The sequence below is a fragment of the Anneissia japonica genome, unplaced genomic scaffold (genome assembly GCF_011630105.1).
Source record: "Anneissia japonica isolate Jap-2015-1 unplaced genomic scaffold, ASM1163010v1 scaffold560_len657749_cov147, whole genome shotgun sequence".
NCBI lineage: Eukaryota > Metazoa > Echinodermata > Crinoidea > Comatulida > Comatulidae > Anneissia > Anneissia japonica.
Genome location: NW_022754288.1, coordinates 128958 through 143807, shown reverse-complemented (window position 1 = coordinate 143807; position 14850 = coordinate 128958). Strand labels below are relative to the sequence as shown.

Genomic DNA, 14850 nt, shown 5'->3' with positions numbered 1-14850 from the left:
AGATGTGTATAAGAGACAAATTACAGCTCCTACTGACGTCTCAGTCGAGAAATACGGGTAGCTGAAGTTTTTCTCGCAAATCTGACTACAAAACCATATCCAAATTCACGTTCCACTTCTGAGCCTGTGTTGTGCTTCGCACACGACGCTGAGGGCGGCGTTCCGGGAACCCTGCGTCGAGAGACATATTCTAAAGTATTCAAGGCACTGTACGTGAAGTCTAATTAACTTACTGAAAGAAATAGGGGAAAAAAAATTGCCATTCTAGGCCTCTGTGGGTTTTATTCCATCTAATGAGTATCTTACGAATTCATCCTCACAGAGCACAATAACAATTAATTGAAAGATATGTAATGGATATAAATAGTAGATAAATAAGAGCACAGCACATTATTAAAAAAAATAACAAAGGTTAAAATGAGTGACATAAATACGTTTATTACTAAACGAATATCTCGGTCGTTCCTACAATAAACCTTTTTTAAACACTTTATATTAGCATAAACAATAAGGGCGTAGCCTACGATGTTCCATCATGTCCTTATTTAAACACTGTATATGTACCTTTAATGATTTATATTATATTTATTCAACAGTGTTAACGGCTAACTCCATTCAATATATATATATATATATATATATATATATAGTTCTGTATTTATTCACTTCTAATATATTTTATCAAATGCAATCTTCTTTATTCCATTGATGTAGGCTCTTCACTGAAAAAGAAAAAAAAAACATATACGAGCTTGAAAGAAAATGAAAATAAACGATCAATCTAACAACACATAAAAATTAAAATTCTCATTTTATCGTTTTATGTAGAATAGGTTTATAACGGCCTATATTGATTGATGCTATGAAACACAGACATGAAGGTCATGGTTGAATGCGTATCTGCAGTGCGTTACAGATCCACAATGTCAACGCATTACATACCGACATACGACGGGAAAAACCAACAAAACAAAATCAAGATACATCGATTTTTAACGGAATTCGGATAATTACCGTTCTAAAAGTTGGTTTCTATTGATTATTAAGTAGTTTTCTACTCTGGTGTGGTAATATTTTTATCATTTTTGCACCCGTGTGTTCCCGAGTGGTCGCGAGTGGTCCCGTGTGTTCCGTGTGGTATTTAGTAGGACCCTAAAAAAAAGTACGACAAACCGATTGACGAACTTACAATTATAATTAAGCCTAGTTATATTAAATTTGGCGTTTTCACAACTCCATTGGCGCTCTATATATTTGTTGAAAACAAACTGCGACCGAAATGATGCGCGACCGAAATGATCTGTATTCGCTACACTGCTACAGTAGGCCTAGCCCCGGGCCTCGCTCATAAAAAAAACCAGTGACTTCTTCCAACTTGGAACCCTTGCTTGGCCTATATAAATAGGCTACCTAGCCTAGTGCCTAGGCTACACTATTTCAGAGGCCTAGCTAGCCTAGTTAGTAGTAGTTGGCAGGCCCCTCCTCTAGCCTAAGCGCTACTACGACGGCTAGCCTAGGCATAATTTGCCCTCGGTGTAGCCTAGGCTAGGACTATGCCTATGGCTTGCTACACCTAGGCTAGGACTATGCCTATGGCTTGCTAGTCTAGACTAGCACGCTAAATGTTGTATTCCATAAGATTCCAAAAGAAAATACACCTAAAATTAAAGCTTACCACATGTAATACTTCCATCCTCAAAAACGACTGTGCTTCGTTCTTCGACCCCCGCGTGATGATTAATGATCAACATAAATATTGCTATGGAACGCCAAAAGGACACAGACAAAAGTGGCAGTGCACTCAAGCGGCACACAAGTGGCCGGTAGAAAATATTTGTGTCGCATGTAGGCACGAATCGATTCAAGGACTCACCAATGGAATCAGTAATGTACAGGTTGTTAGTAACTTGTAATTGTTCAAAACACGCACAATGAACGCAAAAAAAGATGTAATAATTGTGGTGTTGTGGTTATACACGCTTAGTTCCTACATAGGAACTCTATACACGCTTTGGCAGTAGCGCCACCTACAGTATTTGCGATATAAATTTGCCAAAATGTTAAACAATATGTTGAATGTGGTTGTTTCTCCCTCAGTTCAGTAGGCCTCGTGTTGGTAGGCCTCAAGTTGGAACTTGTGTTGATGAGCGATGGTGATTGAATAAAAGAAGGACAGAGAACCATATCATGATGATAATGTTTTGTACAAAGTATGCGTAGTTACATATACTACAGATCATACAACATGACATTGGCGACGAGGATAATCCTAATGGCAGAAAAAATAATAGTAAGACAAATCTCAGATTTCGAAGAGCAAAGTTCTACCACGAAGAGAGTACCACTGAAGCCATGTTGAATAGCACAGCAACGATGAACATAGCACAGTTCAACGTCCATAGGCCTGATCGTCCCCAACGATGGGACAGATGGATAAGGCATTTTGAGATTGGCATAATAGCGAATAACAAAAGCAATGATAATAGGAAGAAAGCACTATTATTATTTCATGGAGGCCCAGATCACCAGGGACGAAGTAGATGTTCTATTAAAACAGCCTACTTTTAGGCCTAGCACTGCCGCGACAGATGGCTAGGGCAGCAGTGACGTCACAACCAAGCGCGTCTTCAAGCAGGTCGGGGTCGAGCAGTACAAGCAGCGCTAGTACTACGACGAGTTATGACGAAATAAAGAATTTCAGTCCTCTATATAATAAAGATTACGAATCATTGGTTTTTAGAAGGCTCCTGCAAAACAGGGTTGAACTTATGTAAGATTATTATACCAGGTTGCACCAACAAGCAGTTAAATGTGATGTTTCTGATATTGGAAGAGAAATTAAGACCCAGATATTAGCTGGATGTGCTTCAGATAAATTTCGAAGAGAGCTTATGGAAAAGGATGAACATAACATGGCATCCTACTGTTAGTACGAGGAAGAGAGCAAGCAGATATTGCATAAAGTACGAGTACAGATAGTGATGGTAACGTAAACATGTATCACATAGGCCTAACAGTAAAGATATTGTAAAACAATGTACATATTGTGGTAGAGATCACGAAATAATTAAATGTCCTGCATACAGTTTGTACTAAGTGTCACAAACTCAATCATTTTGTTAACAGGTGTAGATCTCTTGTCATGAGACAAACAGGCAAGTTTAATAGACCTAAGGTTCATACTGTAATACATAACAGTATTGAATAATATGATACAAATTATACATATCAATTCGTAGGCACAACTTAAGCAACGCGCAGAGATTTCCGGTTATATTCACCAATATGGTCCAAAAATTAGATGACTTTTAATGGGGTTTTTTTTTTAGCAATATCTTTGATCAAAAAATCGGATCAATTTTTCTAAAACGGTTTATTGTAGCTGAATTAATACTTTTTCTAAAAGTACTTTAAATCATATTTTTAAAGTACATTAAAGTTCCGTCACTTTTAAGTTTAAAATTGTTTGATTTGTTGTTGCCATCTAAAAACTTAATTTGTGACAGAATCAAGGCCACTTCGGCGTGGTTAATTATTCATAGAAAAATAACCACTTAACCGATTCACTTGTCTAAAAGATCTTGACATTTCTTTGTTAAAAAAATTCACAATTGTTACGAACTGCCAGTACCTTTCTTGTTAATGATTTATGTTGTGCGCCCTCAAACTTGTTGTGATGACAGAAACTTCCGACAACCACTACCAAAATTGATGAGTTAATGAAAAGAAACCACCACCATCATCATCATCATCAGCATCACATCCCAATAACCATATCTACCATCATCCGATATATTATCAACCATCGTACCGCAAATGTGCTACTGTAACTACGACCTGCATAGCCAGTATAGTGTTTACCATAAATCCTGATTGTTAACCTGTAGTACTCTGGAATTACATTGATTGTGATCATTGTTTACGTTACCATTTGAACATTAAATATTGATTGGAACTGTTGAACCAGCCTTTGTACTCACTTCTTAACATGGTCCCTCGAGCCGGAGCCGGAGCCAAACCTGATGGAGTGTAAAAGTTGCAGTCTTTGAAAGGCTTTTTCAGTACTGTAGAAGATAAACATACAGAATTGGTGAGCGTAGTAGACGATGATGAAGAGTACCAAGAGGAAGAGGAATGGATGAGGAATTGCCAGAGCCAATTTATTACGGTATTCTCACAAATAGAGAAGCTGTTGAATGATTTAGAACTGATAGATAATTCTGCAAACATTCATGAGGCAAACTCAGTAGATAATACCGAAGATAATGTCAACCCTGATCCTAATTCTGATAATGTCGAAACGCACGACGTGGGTAGTGAATGGGGTGTCCCCCAATAGCCAATGTTAGTAATAATGCAGTCACAAAGTCTCAAGCTCATGATACTTCAATGTCTATGTCTGCTGCTTCCTCCCTCAATAATTCACTCAGGTTCTTGCCATTCCTTGCAGAACTTGCTGAATTCACCGGTGATAGATTGCAATACTTTCCGTTTATTACAGCCTAATGGAAGGCGAGGAGGATAAGATTAAATTAGTCTACCTACTTCGTCACTGCAAAGGTGAATCGTACAGTGCAATTCAGTGCTGTGCCATCCAGCCCACTGCGATGGGTTAAAAAGATGCTTGCCACATACTACATGAGAGATACGGTAATCGGGGTACAATTGTCCAGCACTGGATCCAAAAGATTAAAGCCAACCCCAAAGTAGAGACTGAAACTCTTCGAAAATTTGCTGATGATCTACACAATTGTGTGGAGACAACACAGGCCCTAGGATATTCAAATGAACTGGACAACCAACAAGGGTTACAGATTATTGTAAATAAACTACCAAGATTTCTACAGCTCCGCTGGTCTAGAGAAAATCAGCGCATTAAAGACAAAGGTGACAGACCTACAATCAAGCTGATTATGTCATTCGTCGATGCGGCTGCGACAGAGGTGAACGATCCAGTTTTTGGATATTTAAGCCGTCCAAAGCAAACCAAGTACCAGAAACCAAGGACGAAACCAACTCCTGTTAATCTAGTAAAGGAATCCAGGCTGAAAGGTTTGAATGGAACATCGGCTAATAGACCCCCGAAGATATTTTGTCCGTACTGTAATGGAGTCGATCATTTCTTAGGTAGCTGCAAGGACTTCAGGGAGTTGGAAACAGAAGCCATTAGAAGATGGGTAAAGAATAACAATAGATGTGCGAGATGTGGAAGAAAACATAACGAAGCAGCCTGTACCATGAAGAAACCATGCAAGTTGTGTGACCAGTTACACCTTACTGTATTACATAATTCATTGCTGCCTGAATCCACTGTTCATTATGTAGATCGACAACGTGTATCACAGGATGTATTCTTAAAAATCCTGCCGGTCACCCTCTACAGTGCCACAACTCAGTTGGATACATATGCATTACTGGATGACGGATGTATGAGAACCATTGTTGTGTTGTCTGAGGCAGTAGCAATGCTGAACCAATCAGGTGTGCAGGATGAGATAGTATTGGCCACAATTAAGGGAGATAAAACAACATGTCAATGTAGAAAGTTGAACTTGCAGGTATCAGCTAGAGGAGAGACGAAGGAAAGATATAATCTGGATGATACCTTTACAGCGCCAACCTGAACATGTCTACTACTCGTACCCAATTACAGAGCTCAAACAGAAATACACCTCAATCACATACCGCTTCCAGAAATCAACCAGGTTAAACCACTAATACTGTTAGGATCGGATCATGTCCACCTGGTACTACCACATGAAATAGTCGCCATACACAGAGAAGACACCATTCGTTCCGGAAATGAACCTGCACCCGTTGTGGTGAAAACAGCGCTTGGTTGGTGTTTACAAGGTCCCACGACTCTTCTTCAAAACATGCTCCTAATGCCATGATGTATATATCATGTGACCAAAGTCTGAAGGACGATGTGGAAAGGTTGTGTAAAGTCGATGTACTACCAGCAACCAGACAAGCAACAAGGTCCAGACAAGATAAACAGGCCATTGCAATCTTAGAAAGTCTTACCTGCCGTAAGTCAGTTGAGGGTGTAGAGAGGATAGTACCTGTAGTACCACTCCTTCGTGATAGTAGTGATATCAAATTCAAGGCTGGCCCAGAGTCAGTAATTCCTATGATGAAGAGAACTGAGAGAGGTTACCGAAAGGATCCAGAGAAAGCTACCATTCAAAACCAACTGATCAATAAACTAACAGAAGATGGACTTGTGAGAACTCTCTCCCAGGAAGAATCTGAAACATCCGAGGAATCTTGGTACGTTCCTCACCATGTTGTGACACATAATGAAAAGTCACGTCTGGTGTTCAATTGTTCTCATGAGTATCAGGGTAAGAAGCTGAACCAACATCTACTACCTGGTTTTAGCCTGGGATCGTCACTTCTTGTAGTGATTTTAAGGTTTCGCCATCATCATGTAGCAATATCAGGCGATATAAAGGCTATGTACCATCAGGTGCACCTTCGTCCCCAAGACCAACCGTTACTCAGATTTATTTGGAGGAATTGTGATGAAAGTCTGAATTCGACTATCTAACAATGGTCAGTACTCATATTCGGTTCCACATGCAGCCCATGCTGTGCCACGTATGCACTCCAAAGTCTTGTGAATGAAAGGGGTGAAGCATTTCCGGCAGTTAAGCGGTCGGTGCTAGAAGCGTTCTATGTAGATAACTGTTTAGATAATATGAGATCAATCGACGAGGCCCGAAATTTGATCAGAGAGATGAGGACATTATTCAATGAAGCGGGGTTCTTAATCCGACAATGGAACAGCAATGAGCCTGAGGCACTGCAAGATTTACCCCCAGAAATCCTGTCAAAGAACAGTGTTTGTGAGTTTAAACAAGATTCCACTTCTCCTGAGCCCATGCTCGGCATGGGATGGAACACCTTCACAGATACATTGATGTACAAACCGAATCCTCATAGTGTACTTAACTTACGCACAGTCAATATGACCCACTTGGGTTCTTGACGCCATTCTTAATCCGAGCGAAGATCCTGGTGCAAGATATATTGGATGGCGCACCGAGAGGCGTGATTGGGATGCAGAGATTACGGAAGTGGACTTACGAGATCGTTGGCGGCAATGGGAAACGGAGCTAATTAACCTACCAACTAAGATTCAACGATGTTATATGGCACAGGAAATGACTTCCCATCACATACATGTATTTTGCGATTCATCTGAACGTGCTTACGGGGCGGTCGCCTACCTTCGAGGTGAAAGTGATGGAGGAATCAGGACAAACTTTGTGATGGCTAGGTCTAAAGTAGCTCCTAAGAAAGAACTTAGTATGCCTAGACTTGAGTTATGCGCAGCGTTGGTTGGTGCTAAACTTCTGGAGTTCATTAAGAACGAGTTAACCCTGACGATAACTGAGATGCACTTGTGGAGTGATTCTAAAATGGCTGTGTTCCGAAAATTGTCGTTACAAGGTGTTTGTGGGCACTAGAGTCACAGAGATTTTGCAGTTAACAGAAAAATGTCCATAGCATTACGTCAACACAAGAGGGAAGCCATTGTTAGATCTTGCTAATGACCAACTATGGAAATACGGACCCTCATATCTTGTGCAGCCCAAGGAGAACTGGCCTCAGATACCGGATTTATCTGATTCTGCAGATTGTTCTCCTGAGATCCGTAAAACAGCATTCTGCGGAATAGTTGATGTTGCTGAGCAATCTAAAATAAATGATTGCAGAACTTATGACGAATTAATGACATACCTATCGACTAGGTTAGATGGGGCGGCTCCGCACATGCTCGAGAGAGAGGGTTGGGTTATCATCCAAAGGGAATCCTTTGCTGAGGAACTTTCTGCACTGAAGAGTGGGAAGAATGTGGATCGTACATCCCGAATTAACCAGTTGGACCCTATCATCGATGAGGATACCGGATTAATGTGTGTAGGTGGCCGACTAAATAATGCGCAACTACTACAGGAGCAGAAAACTCCAGTTATTTTAGAACCAAAGCACCCTATCATTAAGCTAATCATTAAGAAAACTGATGAGAATCTTCATCATCCTGGAACCGAAAGGCTTCTCGCTGAATTGAGACGACGAGTATGGATCCTGCGCGGCCGAGAAGTAATCCGTGGTATCCAGCGTCAATGTTAATCCTGTCAAAAGTGGAGAGCAAAGCCTGTTGTTCCAAAGATGAATAATTTGCCACCAGAGAGATTACGTCTAAATAAACCAGTTTTTTTTATTCCACAGGAGTCGACTGTTTTGGGCAAATTCGGATAAAGTTTGGTCGTCGCATAGAGAAACAATGGGCCATTGTTTACAAGTGTTTGACTGTAGGAGCAATACATATGGAACTACTCGATAGCATGGATGCAGAAGCATTCCTACTGCCCTTTCGCCGATTCATAAGACTAACTAAAACTGGCATTTCATCAGATGACGGCAGATCTTCGAGCACAACTCCGACCGTACCAAGTGTGAATTTCATTATAATCCTCCATCAGCTCCGCACTTTAGAGGCGCCTAGGAGCGTGAAGTGATGAGTTTCAAAGATGCCTTGCATCGTAATATAGGAGATCAGACAGTGACTAAAGCAGTGTTATATACGATTCTCGTGGAAATTGAGGGTATCATAAACTCAAAACCAATGTGATATGTGTCATCTGATGGTAGAGACTTAGACCCAGTCACCCCGAATGTACTTCTAAGGGGGCGTTCAGATTCAGTTTTCTATTCCGAAAACGACATATTGACTAAAAGAAGGTGGCGTCAAAGTCAACTTATGGTGGACCACTTTTGGAAGCATTTTATCGACTACTATTTTCCCAGATTACAACTTCGACAAAAATGGCAGAGAGAGAAAACCTTGCAAAGGGCGATTGTGTATTAAATGATTGTCGACAAACTACTTCCCCGTGGTCTATGGCCTGTGGGTAGAATCACAGTAGTTAAACCTAGCGTAGATGGAAGAGTGCGCACCGCAGAAGTGGAGGTAGCCGGAAAGACATATGTCCGACCAGTGATTAAACTTATTATATTACCAGAGTTGACATAAACTTTTCAAAGTAGCTTGGTGTTAACCTAAATGAGGCACAATTAGATAACGTTGGATTATGTTAAATAGTTGTTAGATTGTAATTATTAGGATTAATTCAGTTCGTTGAAAGACAAATTTGTTCCAAATTTGGGGGCGGCTGTTACGAACTGCCAGTAATTTTCTTGTTAATGATTTATGTTGTACGCACTCAAACTTGTTGTGATGACAGAAACTTCCGACAACCACTACCAAAATTGATGAGTTAATGAAAAGAAACCATCATCCTCATCATCATCATCATCATCATCATCATCATCATCATCATCATCATTATCATCAGCAGCAGCATCAGCATCACATCTTAGTAACCATATCTACCAGCATCTGATATTTTATTATCAACCATCGTACCGCCAATGTGCTACTGTAACTACGACCTGTATAGCCAGTACAGTGTTTACCATAAATCCTGATTGTTAACCTGTACTCAGGAATTACATTGATTATGATCATTGTTTACGTTTCCCTTTGAACATTAAATATTGATTGAAACTGTTGAACCAACCTTCGTACTCACTTCTTAACAAGAATGATTGGTCAATTTCTTCCTCCGTCACTTATGACCTAAAGAAAAAATTCCAATCAGATACAAGTTGTATTTTGCATTGTAAGGTATAGGAATCAGTGAGGCGTGTCATTCGCCCCGGCGAGATCGTTGTATTACGAGTGCGTTGAACACGTAGGTTTTAATCGTTTTAATGCATTGTATGAGCATGGAGGAGGTATGAGAATGAGTATGTATTTTGTATCCCAGAAAGTAAACTCCCCAGTAGTACAACTGGAGTTGATGATGAGTTTGTCAGATTCATTATAGACACTGGTGCCTCTGTTAACATTATGGTAAGTGAAGTATGTGATAACTTCAAGAAAAGCCAATGCTTCAGAAAACACATGTTAAAATTTATGGGTTTCGTAGTGACGAGGGAACAGTAAAATTACTGTTACTGTTAATTTCACTGTTTCCAGGTAGTGACGAACCATTGAAAACTAGAGGTGATTTTAAAGAAACAATTCATGCAGAAAATTAAGTAAAATGTGACGATGATGTTTACATTGTTGATGGCAATGTTGGTAACATACTTTCACGGATATCAGCGAAAAAGCTTAACCTGGTTAACTTGAAGATGACCTGTAACAATAATATAATTCATAAAAATAATGAAACAAATGTTTCTGATATGTATTTTTGACAAGTATCCATTTTTTGACGGAATTGGTCGACTACAAGTCGATCAAAATGTAAAGCCCAAACAGCAAAAACACAGAAGGATTCCATTTCACATAAAGAAAAGATGTAGATAAAGAGTTAGATTGATGAGTTGGATATAATCGAAAAGGTGGAAGGCCCGACACCCCGGGTAAGGCTAATCGTCGTTGTACCAAAAGGGAATGGATCTATAAGAATCTGTGTTGATATGAGACAGGTTAATAAGGCGATTCTCAGAGAACGTCACCCAATCCCAAATTGGATGACATAGTAAGTGACCTCTAGATTTCTTACTACATTTACTACTCATTCTGGTTTATATAGATATAAAAGGTTGATATATTGTGCCAATGCAGCATCAGAAATTTTCTCAGCTGAAGTAGGAAAAATATTGTACAGGCTTAAAGGCTATAAAAACCATCTCAGACGACATTATTGTGTTTGGACGAAATGAACGAGAGCACGATGAAAAATTGAAATCCACCTTAGAGCGACTACATCAGCACGGGGTTACGCTTAACAAATAAAAATGTGTGTTCAGAACACATGACGTTAATTTCTATGGTCATATTTTCAATAGTAATGCTTGGGGATTGATCCGATGAAAGTTGAAGACATTTAAAAAGATCCAAGACCAACAAAATACAAGTGAATTTCGATCTTTCCTTGAACTTACGCAATACTTGGCGATATTTATTCCTGATTATGCATCACTGACAACATCGTGAATTGACGCGAAAGAATATTTATTTCAAATGGACAGACACCCAAGAACAGGCCTTTATTAAACCTAGAGCCGCCTTCATCAGCCCCACAGTGAGGACATACTTCGACATTCAAAAAGACTCGTAGGTGTTGGTAGATGGAAGCCCAACAGGATTAGCCGCTATGCTGTGACAAGATGGCAAGGTTACATGATAAGCAAAGCAGATCATTAACCGGTGTAGCAAACGGAGCGGAAAATTTAGCTGTTGTTTTCAGTCCTGAAAATTTTTATATGTATTTATATGGAGCAAGATTTAAGATAATGACTGACCATAAACCATTACTTAACATATTCAACCATAACAAGCCAATGAGCACAGGAATTGAACGCTGAAGGTTAAGATTAATGTCGTATAATTACGAGTTGGAATATCGACCTGGACACGACAACCCGGCTGACTACTTAAGTTGACACCCAAACAAGACGACACAAGACGCCGATGAAGAACAGCAAACTGTTGAGCACGATAATTATATCGTACGCAACGCGATTATACCAAAAGCGATGAAAAAGAGTGACATTGAGGCTGGAAGCACTGTCGATAGCCAACTACAAAAATTGAAATAGGCAATTGAACAGAATAATCATACGTTGTGGAATAAAGCTGAACTTCGCGAATTTAGGCATTTAAAAGATGAACTAACAGTAACTGACAACATCATACTCAGAGGACATACTGTACTGTCATACCAAAATCATTACGTGAAAGTGGTAGAAATCGCACACGCTAGTCACCAAGGCATTGTGAAGACGAAGGCGTTTATACGAGAAAAGGTTTGGTTTCCAGGGATAAATAAATTAGTCACAGAAAAGATGAAAGAATGTGTCGCATGTCAAGCATCGAATGCACAAAACGCAGAACGCACTGAACCCTTTAAAATGATAAGCATGCCAAAAGCACCTTGGAAGGAAGTTCTAATGGGCCATTACCAAATGGAAAATATATTTTGGTCTTCTACTATTTATATAGTCCAGAAGTCGAAATTGTACGTCAGCACAAGCAGTGTTGCCAAAACTTGATGCCATACTAGCACGACAATGAATTCCAGACAGATAACGGTCCGCCATTTACGAGCACCGAATTTCGACAATACGTAGAATATCACAGGTTTATGCATAACGCATAATTCCATTGTGGCCACGCGCAAACGCGGAAGTAGAACGGTTCATGTCAAACTTTAAAAGAAAATACTCTCCTAACAGCAAGAATCGAACGCCGAAACACACAATAATCTTTGTACGAATACTTACAATACAGAACAACGCTACTAAAAACACACTACAACACAGATATCTCCAATGGAACTTCCGAATAGGCGAAAAATTTTAACTCACTTACCAGAAATAGCCTTACTATAGCTAGAAATGACGATGAGATTCGTGAAGTCGAATCAGAGAATAAATAGAAGATGAAAGAATATGAAGATAGAAAACTTAATACAAGTTGTAAAGAAAAGTTGTCTAAAAGTAGGAGATAAAGTACTACTTAAGCAAAAGAAATGCATTTACTTCACCGTTTGATCTAAAGCAATTTTGTATCAGGAAGAAACGGTAATCAGCCGCGGATCCAGGATTTTCCCTGACCTTTGCTCAGAATCAGATGTGGTGGTCCTTAAAGTGATGGATCCAAAAATTCGAAATAGAGGGTGCCCAGAGAGGGACCTTCAGAGATAAACACCTCAGCCCCACCGTGGTTGGGGCTGAGGTAGGAAAAATTAAGATTACGTCGCCTCTAGATGACCGGAAATGGCACTCTCAGGATTTGAATAAAGTGCCATTAATGAAGTCGAGTTTTTTTTTACTGAATTCGTAATAAAAAATAAAAAGAATTAAACGGTAATTTAAGTTTTATTTCCGGATCTCCAAAGGTATAAAATACTGAAATTTTCGCGTCACCGCAAACCACGGTGGCGTTGACGTTGCGTGGACTATCATTTCATCAGCACACACCCCCAGGGCCGTAGCCACCAGTACGGTTGGTCAGGTTTCAGCCTGACCACTTTTTGACAGACCACAGGTTAAATTGATTAGGTTTTGAATAGGAAAAAAGACTACGTTTTTAAAAAAAAAAATAAGAACCAGTAAAATTTTGCTCAAGCTCAATGTTCTTATTTTTTGGCCGATTTCAGGCTCAAAATGTTCTTATTTTGTTATTATTTTACATACTTTTCAAACATAGAAAAGTATTATTATACAGTAGTATAGTACTGCACTGCAATTTAGAGAGAAATGGCCTCTGAAAAAACGCCCCGGTAAAAATGGCCCCAGAAGAAAAGGCCAGGTAAAATTGGCCCCAAATCCCAGGTACTGCTTTATTGTATTGTATTATAGAGGGTACAGTAGTCACAACTTCTGCACATAAGGTGCAGATAAAAATGTTTTGGTTTTTCTATTTGAAAAAAAAATAATTAGAAAACCTCATTTGACATTTTACCTCAGCCTTTGGTCTTATTTTGTTCTTAATTTTTTTGCAATTTCAGAATCTGTGTTCTTATAAAAAATGTGTTCTTATGAAAAACAAAGTGTAAATTCCACCTGTATGTTTAAACTCAACCTACTCCTCTTGACATAACTCAGGAACCACAAGTCTCTAAACTCTGAGGTGAACAGTAAATGCTAGTTCACATTATTTTCTTCCCTTTGGTGTAAGATTAATAATGATTATGATTAAGAAAATATGCATTTTTTCTTCAGTTGAAATTCAGTGTCCATGTGGGCTTAGCTTTTATCCAATTCAAGTATGTCAGTGAGTGAGCTTTTGCAGAAAATCAGACTTAAGGTTCCCTTATACACTTGCCTAGGACTTCAATTGGATTCATTTCACTAAATTGCCTTTATCTGTATATTTATTCCTGATAGTTCTAGTATGCAACAATATTTTCTATAAATATATATACCGTAAATATACATTTTTATTAAGCACTTCTCCTAAAATACATTTCAAAAGCGCAGATCCAGAGTTCACCCTGAATAACACAGATGTGTTGCCATGGTAGAGCTACTTGTTCTGTCGCTGAAAAACACATTTTAGTGTAATATAAAAAAACCCATAAAATATCAGTTCAGGCATTTATTTATGTGTCTGTGGAAAACATAACAAATGAATAATTCATATTCATCGTAGCCCTGATATTAGGTTAAAACATATTTCAGGGGCGGATCCAGAGATGTCCAAAAGTGGGGCCGATAGAGACACTGTCGTAGGGGTCCGGGGCATCTCCCGCGGACTTTTTGTGTTCTAGACGCCCGAAAATAACATTTGAGGCGTTTAGTCCTCACAGATCGATCTAATGTGACGTTGTTATGTGGGGTTTTTTTTATATAGATTATTGAGAATGGTAATATCACCGAAAAAATAGATAAAATGACAGTTGAATGACCAACAAAGACAACTGAAGACAATTATAGTTCGTTATTAGAAGTTATTTAGTATAACCTTATTCGGAAAATTAATCTCAAAATCGAGTTGCCGTCTCCGGCGTTGTCAGTGACGTCGTATGATTTGTCTGCGATTTTTACCAATTAACTCCTAAGTAAAAAATAGTTGAGCCATGTAGTAGGCCTACCTTGCAAATCAACCAAGAAACCCGGTAGTTTGTTGATTGTTTATTGGTAGCGTCCCTTCGCTGCCAACAATAGTTTCTTTGGCAGTTGCGTCCACGGTAACCTCGTGAGGGCATGGTGGTTACGATTTGGTGGTACATCGATTGAGTATTTTCATTCATCGTGCCATGTAAGTCAGTGGCGTATCTAGATGTCTTGAAATGGGGGGAGGGCGTGAAGGTGAAA

General features: G+C 39.2%; 1 protein-coding gene across 1 annotated transcript; it reads left to right on the top strand.

Annotated features, from left to right (window-relative positions):
* Window positions 1–7169: 7169 nt before the first annotated feature.
* LOC117123156 lies at window positions 7170–8142 on the top strand. Its single transcript, XM_033269006.1, has 2 exons — window positions 7170–7460; window positions 7600–8142. Exons 1-2 carry the CDS (start codon window positions 7170–7172, stop codon window positions 8140–8142), a joined length of 834 nt encoding a protein of 277 aa, XP_033124897.1.
* The last annotated feature ends 6708 nt before the right edge of the window (window positions 8143–14850 follow it).

Coding starts and splice junctions, on each gene's coding strand:
- LOC117123156 (XM_033269006.1), top strand. CDS start 7,170: ATGACTTCCCATCACATACATGTATTTTGCGATTCATCTGAACGTGCT. Junction 7,461..7,599: donor GAAAATTGTCGTTACAAGGT/GTTTGTGGGCAC, acceptor TATCTTGTGCAG/CCCAAGGAGAACTGGCCTCA.